The sequence below is a fragment of the Panthera leo genome, chromosome A2 (assembly GCF_018350215.1).
Source record: "Panthera leo isolate Ple1 chromosome A2, P.leo_Ple1_pat1.1, whole genome shotgun sequence".
Lineage (NCBI taxonomy): Eukaryota > Metazoa > Chordata > Mammalia > Carnivora > Felidae > Panthera > Panthera leo.
Window position 1 is genome coordinate 86696326 of NC_056680.1, and position 17595 is coordinate 86713920.

Genomic DNA, 17595 nt, shown 5'->3' on the forward strand with positions numbered 1-17595 from the left:
TGTAGTATAAATCCTAGATGGATTGCTGGTAAAAGCATGTTCGAACCAAATTCAGATCTCAGGACAGTGGGTGTGGTGACAAGGGCCATTATGCAAAGACTAATGTCAAACACACTAATCCAAAGTCTTCTGGGAATACAGAGATCAGTGATGTGCTAGAAAAGTTCATTCTTGATAATTTATAAATTTCTCTCCAAATTATTTCATTTTCAATGAATACTTTATTTCTTTCAAAAAGTAATCACTCAGAATATTAAAATGGCTGACAATCAAAAAACTAATTCAAGTAACACCATGCAATAAGTTATCTCCCTCACCCCTTTCTCTCCCTCCTGATACAGTCTGATGTTTCCATACCTCTCGATAGCCATTGCTGATTTGTTCCAAACTGAGAGAATATACAAGATCCTTGCCTCCCACAAAGAGTCTCTCTTGATATTCATCCAGAAGCATTGAGTGGAGATCAAGAAACCCAAAAGGACTATGAAAGATTGATGTTCGATTTAGATCCAAGAGTTCTGAAAGGCAAAAGAAAATGTTCACTCAACAAGTCACAATACCGATACCTTTGTAACACTTTTATCACGGCTCTATTGTCATGCCTATTGGAACTATAGAGTTAACATTCATTTTATGACAAATGTAAAGCCTTTAGAATTTATTAATCAAAGGATTAAAAATACACAGTGCTTTACAATACCATATTAAACACTTGAAAGTTGCTAAGAGAATAGATCTTGAAAGTTCTTATCACAAGAAAAAAATTTGACGTGATGTTACGGATGTTAACTAAACTTGCTACAGTAGGGTATCCATAATATGTATGTATATCAAATCACGTTGTGCACTTCAAATTTATACAATGCTACATATTAATATTTTCTTGATAAAACTAGAAAAACAAAAAAAAATTGTTCAACCAGTAAAAAAAAGTATAACTGGGAATAAATTTTAATGTGCACAAAGTAAAATCTTTTATAATTTTGTGACTCTAAAATAAGGTAAATAGTTTATGTTTTTACATAAAAAAAGAATTATCTTTCACAATCTTTATGTAAAGTGCTTTGTGGAAGAATCATTCTATTGTGACTTTTATACTTACTTTTCTATGTGTAACAAAAATTCTAAATATACAAAAATATTCTATTTTTTTTCACAAAAAAAATCTTGTAAAAGTGTGTCCATTTAATTCCAGATGAACACCAACTCACAAAAAATGTATCTACTTGAAACTAGTTTTGAAAGTCACATCCATAATCAATTAATGACTACTGACCTTTATTTTACTGATAGAGAAACTCAGGTGCCCAGAAATTAAATGACTACCCTATATCCTTATACATACATTATTACAACAAAAGATCACTCAAATTATATATATACACATACCATGAGGATTAAAGTACAACCGATGTGTATGTCATCACAGAAAGTCCTGTACACTGAGAATCTGAAGAGCCACATTCAAGTCTTTGCTTTGCCATTAACTGCCTCAGTCACCTTGAACAATCACTTAGCCTCTTTATTGACTGATGGTGAGCCTGGCTTCTTCACATGTTAATCACCCTTCTATATTCAAAATTATTAATTGTTTGACTAAATTGCATTTCTAGAGTGGAGGTCATAAAAATACTGTAAAAAAAAATAAATAAATAAACCCAACACCCAGATATTTTAGAGAGTCTTTCAAACTGCAGTATAAAACCTGTATTTTTGGAAGTTTAACAAATTGAAGGAGTATAATTAATAAGTGTAAATATCACATGTGCCATATTTAAGCTTACTTAAAGGGAAGTAGTTAAAATATTCATTTATGACTTTTCATATATTTTAATTATTATAGGGTCTAAGAATACCTTTTTTTTTAAGTTGTAAGGAATTTTGGATCTTATTTTGATTTATTTATATTGCCTCAGAGAAATTGCTGCCAAGATACATTTGGATACATTAAATTGAGTATCACACACATGATTTAGGCAAAAAGTCAAGAAATTTCATCACTTATGAAGACACTTCTAGAATAATTCCTCAAGTCACATTAAGTTTTTGAATTTAGAAGACCCGAAGAATAGACTATCATTTTCTTTAAACATTTTCACAAAATTAGAGAAGCGTCCTGAGTTGCTTCTTCAATTCTCCACTTTGACCATCACAACAGAATAGTGCCAAGGACTGATTCCTAAGATGTTCAAGCATGTCAGTAGATACATTATTTCAGAATCATGATAGTGACCAAACGTATCAATACGACAATTTATATTTTTCTTATCAATTTCCACAGGCATAAATCCTTACTGTGATCCTCAATTTTTGCTAAGACACAAACTGCCCTTCTTAGCTGTCTGTGATTCTCTGACAATCTTGACTTTAAGTCAGAAAAGGTCACAAGTATCCATTATGAGTAAATATTTGTGTTTTAAACGTATATCTACATATATCAGGAATAATGGACACAGGCATTCTACAATAGAAACTTTTTTTTTTAAAGGCTGTACATATTTTATGCTCTAAGATTAACTCTACTTTTCTACTCGGTTGATTAACATGCCTCTTCCCAAAAGGATCTGAGATGACTTATACATTCAACTGAACCAACAAATTTAATGCTAGAGGTATCAAGATGAAGGGGGAAAATAAAGAAAATAAGACTGGAATTAATTTTATTAACTGAATTTTTTTATTTAATATCCCTATACATTGTTAAAGAAAATAACAAAATGGAACCTAGACTTCCTAAACTTCAAAGTAAAAACCACCATAAAACAATAGAAAAACTTTATCAGGTGCTTAGGAATGTTGCTTGGTGTGATAGTTAATCTTATGTATCAACTTGAGTGGATCAGGACTGCCCCAATACTTGGCTAAAAGTTACTTCTGGGTGTATCTGTTAAGGTGTTTCTGGATGAGATTAGCATTTAATTGATGGACTAACTAAAGCAATATGGGAGGACATCACCCAATGTGTTGAGGGTAGCAGAAGAACAAAAGGTAGAAGAAGAAAGAACCCACTCTTTTTTTGTTTGTTTTGTTTTTCTACCTGTCTGATTGAGCCAGAATATCAGTTCTCTCCTGCCTCAGACTGAGACTTACATCATCAACTCCCCTGGTGCTTAGGTCTTCAGACTCCAACTAAACCATCATCTTTCCTGTCTCTCTACCTTGTTGACAGAAGCCTGTGTGACTTCTTAGCTTCTGTAATTGCATAAGCCAGTTTCTCATTACATCTCTCTCTCTCTCTCTCTCTCTCATTGGTTCTGTTTCTTTGGGGGAACCCTGGCTAATATATCTGGTACTAAGGACTAAGAGAAACTTCTCCTGAGGTCCTCTAAATGAATGTGGTGGAAAACACTATGATGAACACCCAACATCACTGAAGAAAATAAGGCATCAAGAGCCATACCTGTGTTTATAATTACATGCTTCAATGCAAGTCAACTGAATTCATATCAAAGTGCAATCTACCAAAAGTGACTTCATGGCCATGATAGCCATGTTAGTAAGGATGTCAATGATTTCAATTAACAGAGATTAATTAAATCAGGCCAACACAGATTCAAGGACAGAAAGGTAAGCCTCATAGTACTGGAAAACCAACAGTAGCACAAGGAATTTGCTTCTTAAGAAATGGTATATCTTTGCTTCTTGCTTTTCTTAATGACACTTCTTCACTGAACTGATTCTAAAGGGTTTATTCATTAGTTTGTTCATGTTAAATAGGTATGCATTAGCCCCCAAATGTATAACCATCCAGCACTCACCCCACCCCAGGATGACAATAATTTTTGCATCTTTCAATTCAAGTTCCCAAGGAAAAGAATATAATTGGCTTAGCCAGTGTTCACAATTCATAAATTTTTGGCTTCCTATAGATTGGCTGCTTTGGGATGATCAATTAACCATCCATGGTTAAATGTAGAAGACATGTGGCACTGACAGCACAGAGCCTGTTTGGGATGGATGGTCTCTCCCGCTCTCTCAAAAATAAACTTTAAAAAAAAAATCTAAAAAAAAAGGCTCAATGGAGGTCCGGAAGATGGCGGCGTAGGAGGACGCTGGGCTCACCGCGCGTCCTGCTGATCACTTAGATTCCACCTACACCTGCCTAAAGAACCCAGAAAACCGCCAGAGGATTAGCAGAACGGAGTCTCCGGAGCCAAGCGCAGACGAGAGGCCCACGGAAGAGGGTAGGAAGGGCGGCGAGGCGGTGCGCGCTCCACGGACTGGCGGGAGGGAGCCGGGGCGGAGGGGCGGCTCGCCGGCCAAGCAGAGCCCCCGAGTCTGGCTGGCAAAAGCGGAGGGGCCGGACGGACTGTGTTCCGACAGCAAGCGCGACTTAGCGTCTGGGAGGTCATAAGTTAAAAGCTCTGCTCAGAAAGCGGGAAGGCTGGAGGACAAAGGGAGGGAGAGCTGCTGAGCCCCCGGAGGGCAGAGCTCAGCTTGGCGGGGAACAAAGGCGCACGCCAGCACCATCTCCCCCGCCCATCCCCCAGCCAAAATCTCAAAGGGAACCAGTTCCTGCCAGGGAACTTGCTCTCGCAGCGCAAACACCCAACTCTGTGCTTCTGCGGAGCCAAACCTCCGGCAGCGGATCTGACTCCCTCCCGCTGCCACAGGGCCCCTCCTGAAGTGGATCACCTAAGGAGAAGCAAGCTAAGCCTGCCCCTCCAGCCCCCGTGCACCTTGCCTACCCACCCCAGCTAATACGCCAGATCCCCAGCAACACAAGCCTGGCAGTGTGCAAGTAGCCCAGACGGGCCACGCCATCCCACAGTGAATCCCGCCCCTAGGAGAGGGGAAGAGAAGGCACACACCAGTCTGACTGTGGCCCCAGCGGTGGGCTGGGGGCAGACATCAGGTGGGACTGCGGCCCCGCCCACCAACTCCAGTTATACACCACAGCACAGGGGAAGTGCCCTGCATGTCCTCACCACTCCAGGGACTATCCAAAATGACCAAACGGAAGAATTCCCCTCAGAAGAATCTCCAGGAAATAACAACAGCTAATGAACTGATCAAAAAGGATTTAAATAATATAACAGAAAGTGAATTTAGAATAATAGTCATAAAATTAATTGCTGGGCTTGAAAACAGTATACAGGACAGCAGAGAATCTCTTGCCACAGAGATCGAGGGACTAAGGACCAGTCACGAGGAACTGAAAAACGCTTTAAACGAAATGCAAAACAAAATGGAAACGACGACAGCTCGGCTTGAAGAGGCAGAGGAGAGAATAGGTGAACTAGAAGATAAAGTTATGGAGAAAGAGGAAGCTGAAAGAAAGAGAGATAAAAAAATCCAGGAGTATGAGGGGAAAATTAGAGAACTAAGTGATACACTAAAAAGAAATAACATACGCATAATTGGTATCCCAGAGGAGGAAGAGAGAGGGAAAGGTGCTGAAGGGGTACTTGGAAGAAATTATAGCTGAGAACTTCCCTGAACTGGGGAAGGAAAAAGGCATTGAAATCCAAGAGGCACAGAGAACTCCCTCCAGACGTAACTTGAATCGATCTTCTGCACGACATATCATAGTGAAACTGGCAAAATACAAGGATAAAGAGAAAATTCTGAAAGCAGCAAGGGATAAACGTGCCCTCACATATAAAGGGAGACCTATAAGACTCGTGACTGATCTCTCCTTTGAAACTTGGCAGGCCAGAAAGGCTTGGCACGATATCTACAGTGTGCTAAACAGAAAAAATATGCAGCCGAGAATCTTTTATCCAGCAAGTCTGTCATTTAGAATAGAAGGAGAGATAAAGGTCTTCCCAAACAAACAAAAACTGAAGGAATTTGTCACCACTAAACCAGCCCTACAAGAGATCCTAAGGGGGATCCTGTGAGACAAAGTACCAGAGACATCACTACAAGCATAAAACATACAGACATCACAATGACTCTAAACCCGTATCTTTCTATAATAACACTGAATGTAAATGGATTAAATGCGCCAACTAAAAGACATAGGGTATCAGAATGGATAAAAAAACAAGACCCATCTATTTGCTGTCTACAAGAGACTCATTTTAGATCTGAGGACACCTTTAGATTGAGAGTGAGGGGATGGAGAACTATTTATCATGCTACTGGAAGCCAAAAGAAAGCTGGAGTAGCCATACTTATATTAGACAAACTAGACTTTAAATTAAAGGCTGTAACAAGAGATGAAGAAGGGCATTATATAATAATCACAGGGTCTATCCATCAGGAAGAGCTAACTATTATAAATGTCTATGCGCCAAATACCGGAGCCCCCAGATATATAAAACAATTACTCATAAACATAAGCAACCTTATTGACAAGAATGTGGTCATTGCAGGGGACTTTAACACCCCACTTACAGAAATGGATAGATCATCTAGACACACGGTCAATAAAGAAACAAGGGCCCTGAATGATACATTGGATCAGGTGGACTTGACAGATATATTTAGAACTCTGCATCCCAAAGCAACAGAATATACTTTCTTCTCGAGTGCACATGGAACATTCTCCAAGATAGATCATATACTGGGTCACAAAACAGCCCTTCATAAGTTTACAAGAATTGAAATTATACCATGCATACTTTCAGACCACAATGCTATGAAGCTTGAAATCAACCACAGGAAAAAGTCTGGAAAACCTCCAAAAGCATGGAGGTTAAAGAACACCCTACTAAAGAATGAGTGGGTAAACCAGGCAATTAGAGAAGAAATTAAAAAATATATGGAAACAAACGAAAATGAAAATACAACAATCCAAACGCTTTGGGATGCAGCGAAGGCAGTCCTGAGAGGAAAATACATTGCAATCCAGGCCTATCTCAAGAAACAAGAAAAATCCCAAATACAAAATCTAACAGCACACCTAAAGGAAATAGAAGCAGAACAGCAAAGGCAGCCTAAACCCAGCAGAAGAAGAGAAATAATAAAGATCAGAGCAGAAATAAACAATATAGAATCTAAAAAAACTGTAGAGCAGATCAACGAAACCAAGAGTTGGTTTTTTGAAAAAATTAACAAAATTGGTAAACCTCTAGCCAGGCTTCTCAAAAAGAAAAGGGAGAGGACCCAAATAGATAAAATCATGAATGAAAATGGAATTATTACAACCAATCCCTCAGAGATACAAACAATTATCAGGGAATACTATGAAAAATTATATGCCAACAAATTGGACAACCTGGAAGAAATGGGCAAATTCCTAAACACCCACACGCTTCCAAAACTCAATCAGGAGGAAATAGAAAGCTTGAACAGACCCATAACCAGCGAAGAAATTGAATCGGTTATCAAAAATCTCCCAACAAATAAGAGTCCAGGACCAGATGGCTTCCCAGGGGAGTTCTACCAGACGTTTAAAGCAGAGATAATACCTATCCTTCTCAAGCTATTCCAAGAAATAGAAAGGGAAGGAAAACTTCCAGACTCATTCTATGAAGCCAGTATTACTTTGATTCCTAAACCAGACAGAGACCCAGTAAAAAAAGAGAACTACAGGCCAATATCCCTGATGAATATGGATGCAAAAATTCTTAATAAGATACTAGCAAATCGAATTCAACAGCATATAAAAAGAATTATTCACCATGATCAAGTGGGATTCATTCCTGGGATGCAGGGCTGGTTCAACATTCGCAAATCGATCAACGTGATACATCACATTAACAAAAAAAAAGAGAAGAACCATATGATCCTGTCAATCGATGCAGAAAAGGCCTTTGACAAAATCCAGCACCCTTTCTTAATAAAAACCCTTGAGAAAGTCGGGATAGAAGGAACATACTTAAAGATCATAAGGCCATTTATGAAAAACCCACAGCTAACATCATCCTCAACGGGGAAAAACTGAGAGCTTTTTCCCTGAGATCAGGAACACGACAGGGATGCCCACTCTCACCGCTGTTGTTTAATATAGTGTTGGAAGTTCTAGCATCAGCAATCAGACAACAAAAGGAAATCAAAGGCATCAAAATTGGCAAAGATGAAGTCAAGCTTTCGCTTTTTGCAGATGACATGATATTATACGTGGAAAATCCGATAGACTCCACCAAAAGTCTGCTAGAACTGATACATGAATTCAGCAAAGTTGCAGGATACAAAATCAATGTGCAGAAATCAGTTGCATTCTTATACACTAACAATGAAGCAACAGAAAGACAAATGAAGAAACTGATCCCATTCACAATTGCACCAAGAAGCATAAAATACCTAGGAATAAATCTAACCAAAGATGTAAAAGATCTGTATGCTGAAAACTATAGAAAGCTTATGCAGGTAATTGAAGAAGATATAAAGAAATGGAAAGACATTCCCTGCTCATGGATTGGAAGAATAAATATTGTCAAAATGTCAATACTACCCAAAGCTATCTACACATTCAATGCAATCCCAATCAAAATTGCACCAGCATTCTTCTCGAAACTAGAACAAGCAATCCTAAAATTCATATGGAACCACAAAAGGCCCCGAATAGCCAAAGTAATTTTGAAGAAGAAGACCAAAGCAGGAGGCATCACAATCCCAGACTTTAGCCTCTACTACAAAGCTGTCATCATCAAGACAGCATGGTATTGGCATAAAAACAGACACATAGACCAATGGAATAGAATAGAAACCCCAGAACTAGACCCACAAACGTATGGCCAACTCATCTTTGACAAAGCAGGAAAGAACATCCAATGGAAAAAAGACAGTCTCTTTAACAAATGGTGCTGGGAGAACTGGACGGCAACATGCAGAAGGTTGAAACTAGACCACTTTCTCACACCATTCACAAAAATAAACTCAAAATGGATAAAGGACCTGAATGTGAGACAGGAAACCATCAAAACCTTAGAGGAGAAAGCAGGAAAAGACCTCTCTGACCTCAGCCGTAGCAATCTCTTACTCGGCACATCCCCAAAGGCAAGGGAATTAAAAGCAAAAGTGAATTACTGGGACCTTATGAAGATAAAAAGCTTCTGCACAGCAAAGGAAACAACCAACAAAACTAAAAGGCAACCAACGGAATGGGAAAAGATATTTGCAAATGACACATCGGACAAAGGGCTAGTATCCAAAATCTATAAAGAGCTCATCAAACTCCACACCCGAAACACAAATAACCCAGTGAAGAAATGGGCAGAAAACATGAATAGACACTTCTCTAAAGAAGACATCCGGATGGCCAACAGGCACATGAAAAGATGTTCAACGTCGCTCCTTATCAGGGAAATACAAATCAAAACCACACTCAGATACCACTTCACGCCAGTCAGAGTGGCCTAAATGAAGAAATCAGGAGACTATAGATGCTGGAGAGGATGTGGAGAAACAGGAACCCTCTTGCACTGCTGGTGGGAATGCAAATTGGTGCAGCCGCTCTGGAAAGCAGTGTGGAGGTTCCTCAGAAAATTAAAAATAGACCTACCCTATGACCCAGCAATAGCACTGCTAGGAATTTATCCAAGGGATACAGGAGTACTGATGCATAGGGGCACTTGTACCCCAATGTTTATAGCAGCACTCTCAACAATAGCCAAATTATGGAAAGAGCCTAAATGTCCATCAACTGATGAATGGATAAAGAAATTGTGGTTTATATACACAATGGAATACTACGTGGCAATGAGAAAAAATGAAATATGGCCTTTCGTAGCAACGTGGATGGAACTGGAGAGTGTGATGCTAAGTGAAATAAGCCATACAGAGAAAGACAGATACCATCTGTTTTCACTCTTATGTGGATCCTGAGAAACGTAACAGAAACCCATGGGGGAGGGGAAGGAAAAAAAAAAAAAAGAGGTTAGAGTGGGAGAGAGCCAAAGCATAAGAGACTGTTAAAAACTGAGAACAAACTGAGGGTTGATGGGGGGTGGGAGGGAGGGCAGGGTGGGTGATGGGTATTGAGGAGGGCACCTTTTGGGATGAGCACTGGGTGTTGTATGGAAACCAATTTGACAGTAAATTTCATATATTAAAAAATAAAAAAAAATAATAAAAAAAAATGTAGAAGACATGTGCAAAATAGTGTGTTCCCTATAATTATGGGGGGTCAGAACCATCACCATAGCTAAGCCTATCTAGTCTGTCTTTATTCATGAATAAATGTATAGTAACAAATTCATTACAAGCTATATTTCCTGTAGACTGAATAAGTTGAGCCGCAGTTTATATATGTTTGATATAATCTTACTGAATTTTGAAGAACATCTTCAAATATGAACATCTGGGTCTTCATTATCCAATCTGAATCCATCCTTCCTAATAATAACTGAATTGTTAAAATTCTTCACTCAATTGGAGAATAAACCTCACGGTCTGCACAGAAAACACTACCTCCATTTTTGTTCTCTTTTGGGATAGGGAAACATTCATCTATCTAATCCAAATGAAATTTTTAGGAATTAAAGTATCATTTATAAAAAGAACACTGTAAAAATTTTTAAAAATTAATAAAAGCAAAGCAGTACACTTGGATAAATTATGCAATTCAAAAATTAAAAAAAAACAGAAAAAATATTTATTAAGGAAAAAGTTAGGGAAATATATTTATCAGAGCATAGATATAAAAAACTTATTGGGGCGCCTGGGTGGCTCAGTTGGTTAAGCGTCCGACTCTTGGTTTTGTCTCAGGTCATTATCTCACAGTTCATGAGTTCAAGCCCCGCATCAGGCTCCATACTATCAGTGAGGAGCCTGCTTGAAATTCTCTCTCTCTCTTTCTATGTGTCCCTCTGCCACTCTCTCTCTCTCAAAATAAATAAACTTTAAAAAATTTTAAAAACAAATTACTGATCTTTCAGCATGTTGAAAAAATTTTAAATAAAGGAAAACATCTATTGTCAACTCTTTTTATAAACAGACATGTCATAATGAGAGACAAAAACAAATTCATACAAAAAAGAATTTACCTTCATTAAATACGCAAAGAAATAAATGTGAAAATATCATTTTAAATGGTATTCTATAAAATTACAATAAGCAGTAAAAATGAGGCTCACAGTATTACTATTAGGACTCTTTTGGAGGCCAGTGTAACATTTCTATGATTTCCAAACTTTTCCCACTGAACATGTATCACTTTATTAAAAACACAATTACATCCTTAAAAAAAGGGAAACAAAAGGGAAAGGGATTTCCTCTTATGTTCTGATAGTGTTCCTTTCAGCCCTGACTCTCAAGGTAGTAATGACAGTTAATATTCATTGAGTAGTTATATGTCACATATTGTCTAGGGGCTTGGCATTTATTGTCTCATTTAATCATGTGGCACTTCCATAAAGGAGGACCTACAACTCTTCCCATTTTCTAGATGTTGACAGAGGTTTTAAGAGATCTGGTGCACAGCTAGGGTTCTATGGTCATTGTTAGTACCAAAATTTGTACAAGAGAAGTTGAATGAAGACCTTTCCCTTGAAAAATACATGTGAACTAGTGTGTCTATCACCACTATGAACTCACACAGCTTAGTCATCTCCCGTCCTGGTCCCCGAAGACAAAGGTCAAAAAGACTGACTTATTAAAAGCTCGTTCCTTACTAACACCAATTCCAGAACCCATGATATATAAAACTCTTCAAGAAACAACTGAGAAAAATCTAGTCATTAAGTTATTATAATATGTCTGAAATATAAAGCATTTTTACAGAGCCTGATATAAATAGATAAAATGGAAGGTTTTCCCAACACTGAAGAGTGGTATTGATACAAAATAATTCAACAGTGGCAACATCAACGTGAAAATTCACTTTCATATCAATTTTAGTTTTAATTTCCTTTAATATATGTTTTATAAACTCAAGTTTTTCCATGTTGCCTTGACTTGTAAATTTGTGACATTTTTGGCATCAGACATCTTTTTTGAAAAAAGGATAATGTTTTTAATTTACCACAGAGTTTCAAAATGTATTGAAGTTTTAAGGTATGTATTAGCGAAAGACATTCAAGCAAGAAGCATCCCTCACTCAGACCTTTTTCCTCTTTTTAGTTTTCAAGCCAGCACTTTGTCATATTAATGATTTTAACTCCAAATTATAGTCTGTGGACTTGTCATATTTACCAAGCAATGGCTAACTTCTTTATCCATCTGCACTGTTTCAAGCTGCCTAGATGAAAGAATTAGAAAACATACAGGAAGAGGGGGGACAAAAGAAACTCTAATCTCAGGTAATCTCCAGACAACACAGTGCAAATAATGGACAGTGCTGACTCGGTTAAAAGGAGAGAGCTCATCTTGAGTTCTTCCTACTCTAAAAATAACATGAATTACTTGGGGGAGGGACTGGACAAAGAAACAAGACTAAACTGAGATGCACCAACTCAGAGTTCATCCGGAAATTTTCTCAAGAGGCAACTAATTATTACTGCTAAGCTGCATGCTAATTATCAGCTGTCAATGAAGATATACACAACGGATTTAGTCACTTCCTCTCACGGTCTTTCTTTTTTAACCTGTAAGGGAAATAGTTTTAAAAATCATTGACATCAGTATGTTACAGAAACGGTTCTCTACACTCTGTCAAAATATATTTAAATTCCACACACCCATGTGTAGTAAGAAGGGGGAGGAGGGAGTACACATTTTTCAGTTCTCAAACAAAAACAGATTCCCAAGGGAGGAGTGTTTTCTTCCTCTACTGTCACCTGCAAAGTAGCAACTTCCTGAGACCCAGAAATTTAAACTTGTCATTATTTTCTGAATCAATTATTTTATTCATTGCATGTCTTAAAGTTAATTTAACAATACTGAATTCCATACATAGTAAGTACTGCTAACGAAAATGAAATATAGAAATGAAATAACTTTTAGAAATTTTCTTCTTCTTAATGGTCCCAAAAGGAAAAGGTTTCTTACAAAATGATGATTTTGACAGTTCCAATCAATGATGGCTAATGGCTGGTAAGAATGTTGGAACAAAGTGGTAAAGAAATAAGCAATTAACTTTTTTAAAAACTTTTTTGAAGTTTATTTATTTTTGAGAGAGAGAGGCAGAGAGAGAAACCCAAGCCGACTCCACACTGTCAGTGAAGAGCCCAAATGGGGAGTTGAGCTCACAAGCCATGAGATCATGACCTGAGCCTATATCAAGAGTCAGACACTTAACCAACTAAGCCACCCAGGTGCCCCTACCTGGTTTTTGTTGTTGTTGTTGTTGTTGTTTTTTAAGTGGAAACAGGGGATAGCTCAGTGGTTTGCTAATTCCTCTTTCTAGCAATGGAGTGGCTGGCCTTCATGCATTCTCTGAAATTTTAGATTCTATCTTACAAGGCAAAGGTTCACTACAGGCACTGTGGTGTCCCACGTTTTTAATATTAACCACTTCCAACAAAAGCAAAAAGAGCTCAAATGTACATATAAATAGCCAGACATTAAAGAGATTTTTATTTCCTTGGTGAAGGAAAACAGAATAGTGTCAGAATTATAAGATTCCTTGTCTTCCTATCTTTTGTAAATTATTTAGTATTAAACATGCTATTCTAGATTATTGGTGTCAGAACTCTACAAACACAAGGTCACAAAAGGGCAAGGTTACAAAGAATCACTGTCCATGAGCTATACATGTATTCGTATGCATGTATTTACTTATTTTCATTGAAGTTTATTTATTTTGAGAGAGGGAGAGAGAAAGAGAGAGAGAATGCAAGCAGGGCAGGGGCAGAGAGAAGGAGAGACAGAATCTCAAGTAGGCTTAGCACTGATAATGCGGAGCCCCATGTGGGGCTCGAACCCACTAACCATGAGATTGTGACCTGAGCCGAAACCAAGAGTTAGACACTTAACCCAGTCAGCCACCAGGCGCCTCTCCATGTATTTAAGTTATTGAACAAAATCATAAAATACAAAGTGCTACTCTCTAAAAGTGAGTAACTAAACAATTTATTTTTGATTGCCTCCTGAATGTTTAATTATGATCACATTTCATGGGAGGCCAAAAGAGCAAGTTCTTGGTGAATTAGTTTCCTAAACTGAACCTGTGTGCCAGGGGTACTCTGGACTAGGATCCTAGTAGGTCATTCATTCAACATTCTTTTAAGGATGTTGTAAACTAGGGCATGCTATTCTAAGTGTAACAGGAGGGCCATCAAAGGTTTGAAGGGCAATTATATGACCAGATTTATTTAAAAAATACAAATGGCTTTTAATGTGCATAATGAGCAGAAGGGAGCACAAGTTAGATGAAAGGAGTTTTTTGTTTGTTTGTTTGTTTTAATCAGCAAGTGAGGAAATGGCAGTAGGAAAGCAAATTACCTTGTAAAGGCAGAGACCTGAACAACTATGTGGAAGAAAGCTGGGCATCAAATTTTATACAAGGTAAAGTATTTTTCAAATGTGTATTTATTTTGAGAGAGAGAGAGAGAGAGAAAGCGTGAACAGGGAAGGGGCAGAGAGAAGGAGAGAGAATCATAAGGAGACTCCACACTGTCAGCGCAGAGCCCAATACGGGGCTTGGTCTCACAAAGTGTGAGATCACGACCTGAGCCGAAATCAAGAGTTGCACAGTCAACCAACTGAGCCATCCAGGCACCCCAAAAAGAATTTTTTTTAATATTTAAGTTATTTAGGACTGGGATAACACCATCACTCAATTTGTTGAAAAATTCACTACATATGGACCTCTAGGCACTATCTGGGGGATTTCAGAGAGATATTAAAGATCAACCTAATTCTGTAAAAATAACACAAGTCAGATTTTGGTATCCCTCATTCTATTTCTCTAAAATAATTTTAGATGTGAGGTTTTCCAAGGTTACATGCTTGATATAATTGGGCCCTTTTATTTTATTTTATTCTATCCTATTTTATTTTTAAGGAAATGCACTTTATAGTTCAAAACCAGAAAGAATGCAGAAGGTTATGACGATAAACTCCCTCGTATCTGGACTTCCTCTTCCTCTGCAGTTCTCAGTCCTTTGCCCTCAATGGCTTAACCATGTCTAGTTTCTTGGATATTCTTCCAGAGTTTCTAATACATATACAACAAGTAAGGTAGACAGGTCTTTAATATCTTCCCAACTTTGTGCACAAAAAAATCATAATATAAACTCTGTTCTTTACTTTTTGTTCACTTAATACACCTTGGAAATTTTTCTGTTCAAAACTTAGAGAGGTTATAGTTGCATGGTATTCTATTTTAGGAATCACCTATTGGCATACATTTGAACTCTTTCAAATTTTTGCTATTAAGAAGAGCACAATAATGTATATGCATATGTCAACCAGCATATGTTAAAATGTATTTGTAAGATACATTTTTACAAGTGGAATTACCAGGTCGAAAAAAAACTCCATGAACTTGTAATTTTTTTTTTTTTGCAGATACTGCCAATTTGTCTCAGTAACGATTTTATCAGTTTAAGATTCTACTGCTATATGTACACGTGACTGTTTCCTTGCAGCCTTGACAATATTGTATTATTAAAGTTCAGGATTTTTGCTGATCTGATTGGGGAATTATTATGGGCAAAATAAGGCATCTTTTCACATAGAATACTGTGTCTTTATTTTTATCATTTTTCTCTTTAAGTCCATCCGTAGCCTATTCTTCCACAAGATTAAAGGTGCTTTGTCAACATCTGAATTTAAGAACTTTTCAAACTTAAAGTTTTATGTGACATGAAGTTATGGTTAGGAGATGGAGGTTAAACCCTTAAACACACGTGTGCTTCAGCCACATTAGAAATATATTTTTAATGTGTTATGTTTTTGCTTTAGTAAATAGAGTTAATTTTTGACTGGGGTAATTAACCAGTTTGCCAATAACAGTACACATACATACAATGTTATGAATCAGAAGTGGCCAGAGAAAATGCTCAGTCTCCCAGAGGCTGAATTTGCATGTGAACAAACTCCTACACACAAATGTTCAGCTGGGGAGTTATGTACAAACAGGCAATGAGTGGCCTTGCCCACAGTGGAAGTGCTTTAGTCACCATGGTGACAATGGTTTTATAACCAGAGGCCTTGGTGAGATGCCTCCTTTCCTAGGACACTGCTAATGATCCAGACTTTTGGGTCCTCTCATTCATCCTCCCTGCCTTCAGGGCTATGTTTTCCATCTGGCCTCTTCAGATTCCAATTCCCTTAGACTTCTCTGGACTTTTCCTACAGCTCCATTTATGAAGCTCCCTACTGAATCCATTTTGATTCTCTGGGTTTTAACAATTATTTTTAATCATCCATGATTTTCCAAATCTACTACCCTTCCTTAGATTAACTAGGAGTTCTATTAAGAGCAACAATCTAATATTTTCTTAGTAACTTAATCACTCTAATGAACTACAGGAAATCTGCTCAATATATACTTTCCCAAGGCCAATGCTGTGAAGGTCAATTTTTATTTATGGCCAAGCTTTTACTGAACAGTAACCAATGAGAAAGGCTCTTTCATATGGAGGAAAAAAATGATTCACCCAAAACTGACCTTTAAGCCCTACTCTTAACTCTATAGAGATTTTGGGACACTTGCTTATAAGAAATTCAGAATTCCAAGTAACAAATATTTTAGAAAATATGTGAAATATTCAAAGCGGAAGCTAAGAAAGCCAAGAATATATGTGAAATACTGTAATGTTTTCTGTATGGTTAGTCACTGAAAATTTATGTTTGGGGTGGGATACATTTCTACAAGTCCTACAAAATGCTCTTGGTTTTCTAAATGTACTACAGGTCTGATCACCATGAGAACATTTTCTTCGAAAATATTTTCATACAGTCTATGATACTGTCTCCAGCAACAAAGCTTTGATTTCATTCATTCATTCATGTGTTACCTATTTTTTAATGTTAGACATATATAAATGCATTCATTCACAGTAATATTTTAAAAGACAGTTTTTCTGGATTACGCCATTTCACTATGGCTCGGCTCTTGTTCAGTATTTAAAACTTACAGCATAATAAAATACAATTGCTCTATAAATTTACATCATATTCTGTCAGAATTAGATTTAAAATAAATGAACGATAGTACTGTGTAATTCATTCCCTCTAACATATATTTAACAATCTTGACTTCTGAGGCTCAGTCTATATCTGCACCAAAAAAATGCATTTTGTAAGATGTTTTCTGAATTTTGGAAGTTGGCTAATACATACATAGTTGTAATTAGCTTAACCAGCTATTAAACTATGAATATATTTCAATATTAACTCAGAAATGTTTTATGCTATAAAATTAATGTGTTTTCTATAATCTGTATGTTTAATTGAAGTCCTGCTAAGAAGGTAAAAAGGTCTATTTTTTCATGTTGTATTTGATCATTTTAGTGTTTGAGTAATATAACTGGTTAATACATAGTATTTTTTTTTTCCAGTTTTACTGGGATATAACATTATATTACTTTAAGGTATACAACATAATTATTTGGTGTACATGTATATTAAGAAGTGATTACCACAGTAAATTAATAGCAATCACTTCACATAAGTACAATTTTTTTGTGGTAAGAACTTTTATAATCTACTCTTTTAGCAATTTTCAAATACACAATACTGTTGTGTATTGTGTACACAATGTGTTAAATGACTGTTAACTACAGTCACCATGCTGTACATTACATCCTTAGGATTTATTTTATAACTGGAAGACTGTGCCTTTTGAACATCTTCATCCATTTCCATTACCATACA

General features: G+C 37.0%; 1 protein-coding gene across 1 annotated transcript in view; it reads right to left on the reverse strand.

The window, feature by feature from the left end:
- Window positions 1-17595, reverse strand: part of SEMA3E (semaphorin 3E) — a 244278-nt gene that overhangs the window by 108671 nt on the left and 118012 nt on the right. Inside the window, exon 2 of the mRNA XM_042916626.1 lies at window positions 358-518. Coding sequence (XP_042772560.1) covers window positions 358-518 — 161 coding nt within the window. The remainder of the gene's footprint in view (window positions 1-357; window positions 519-17595) is intronic.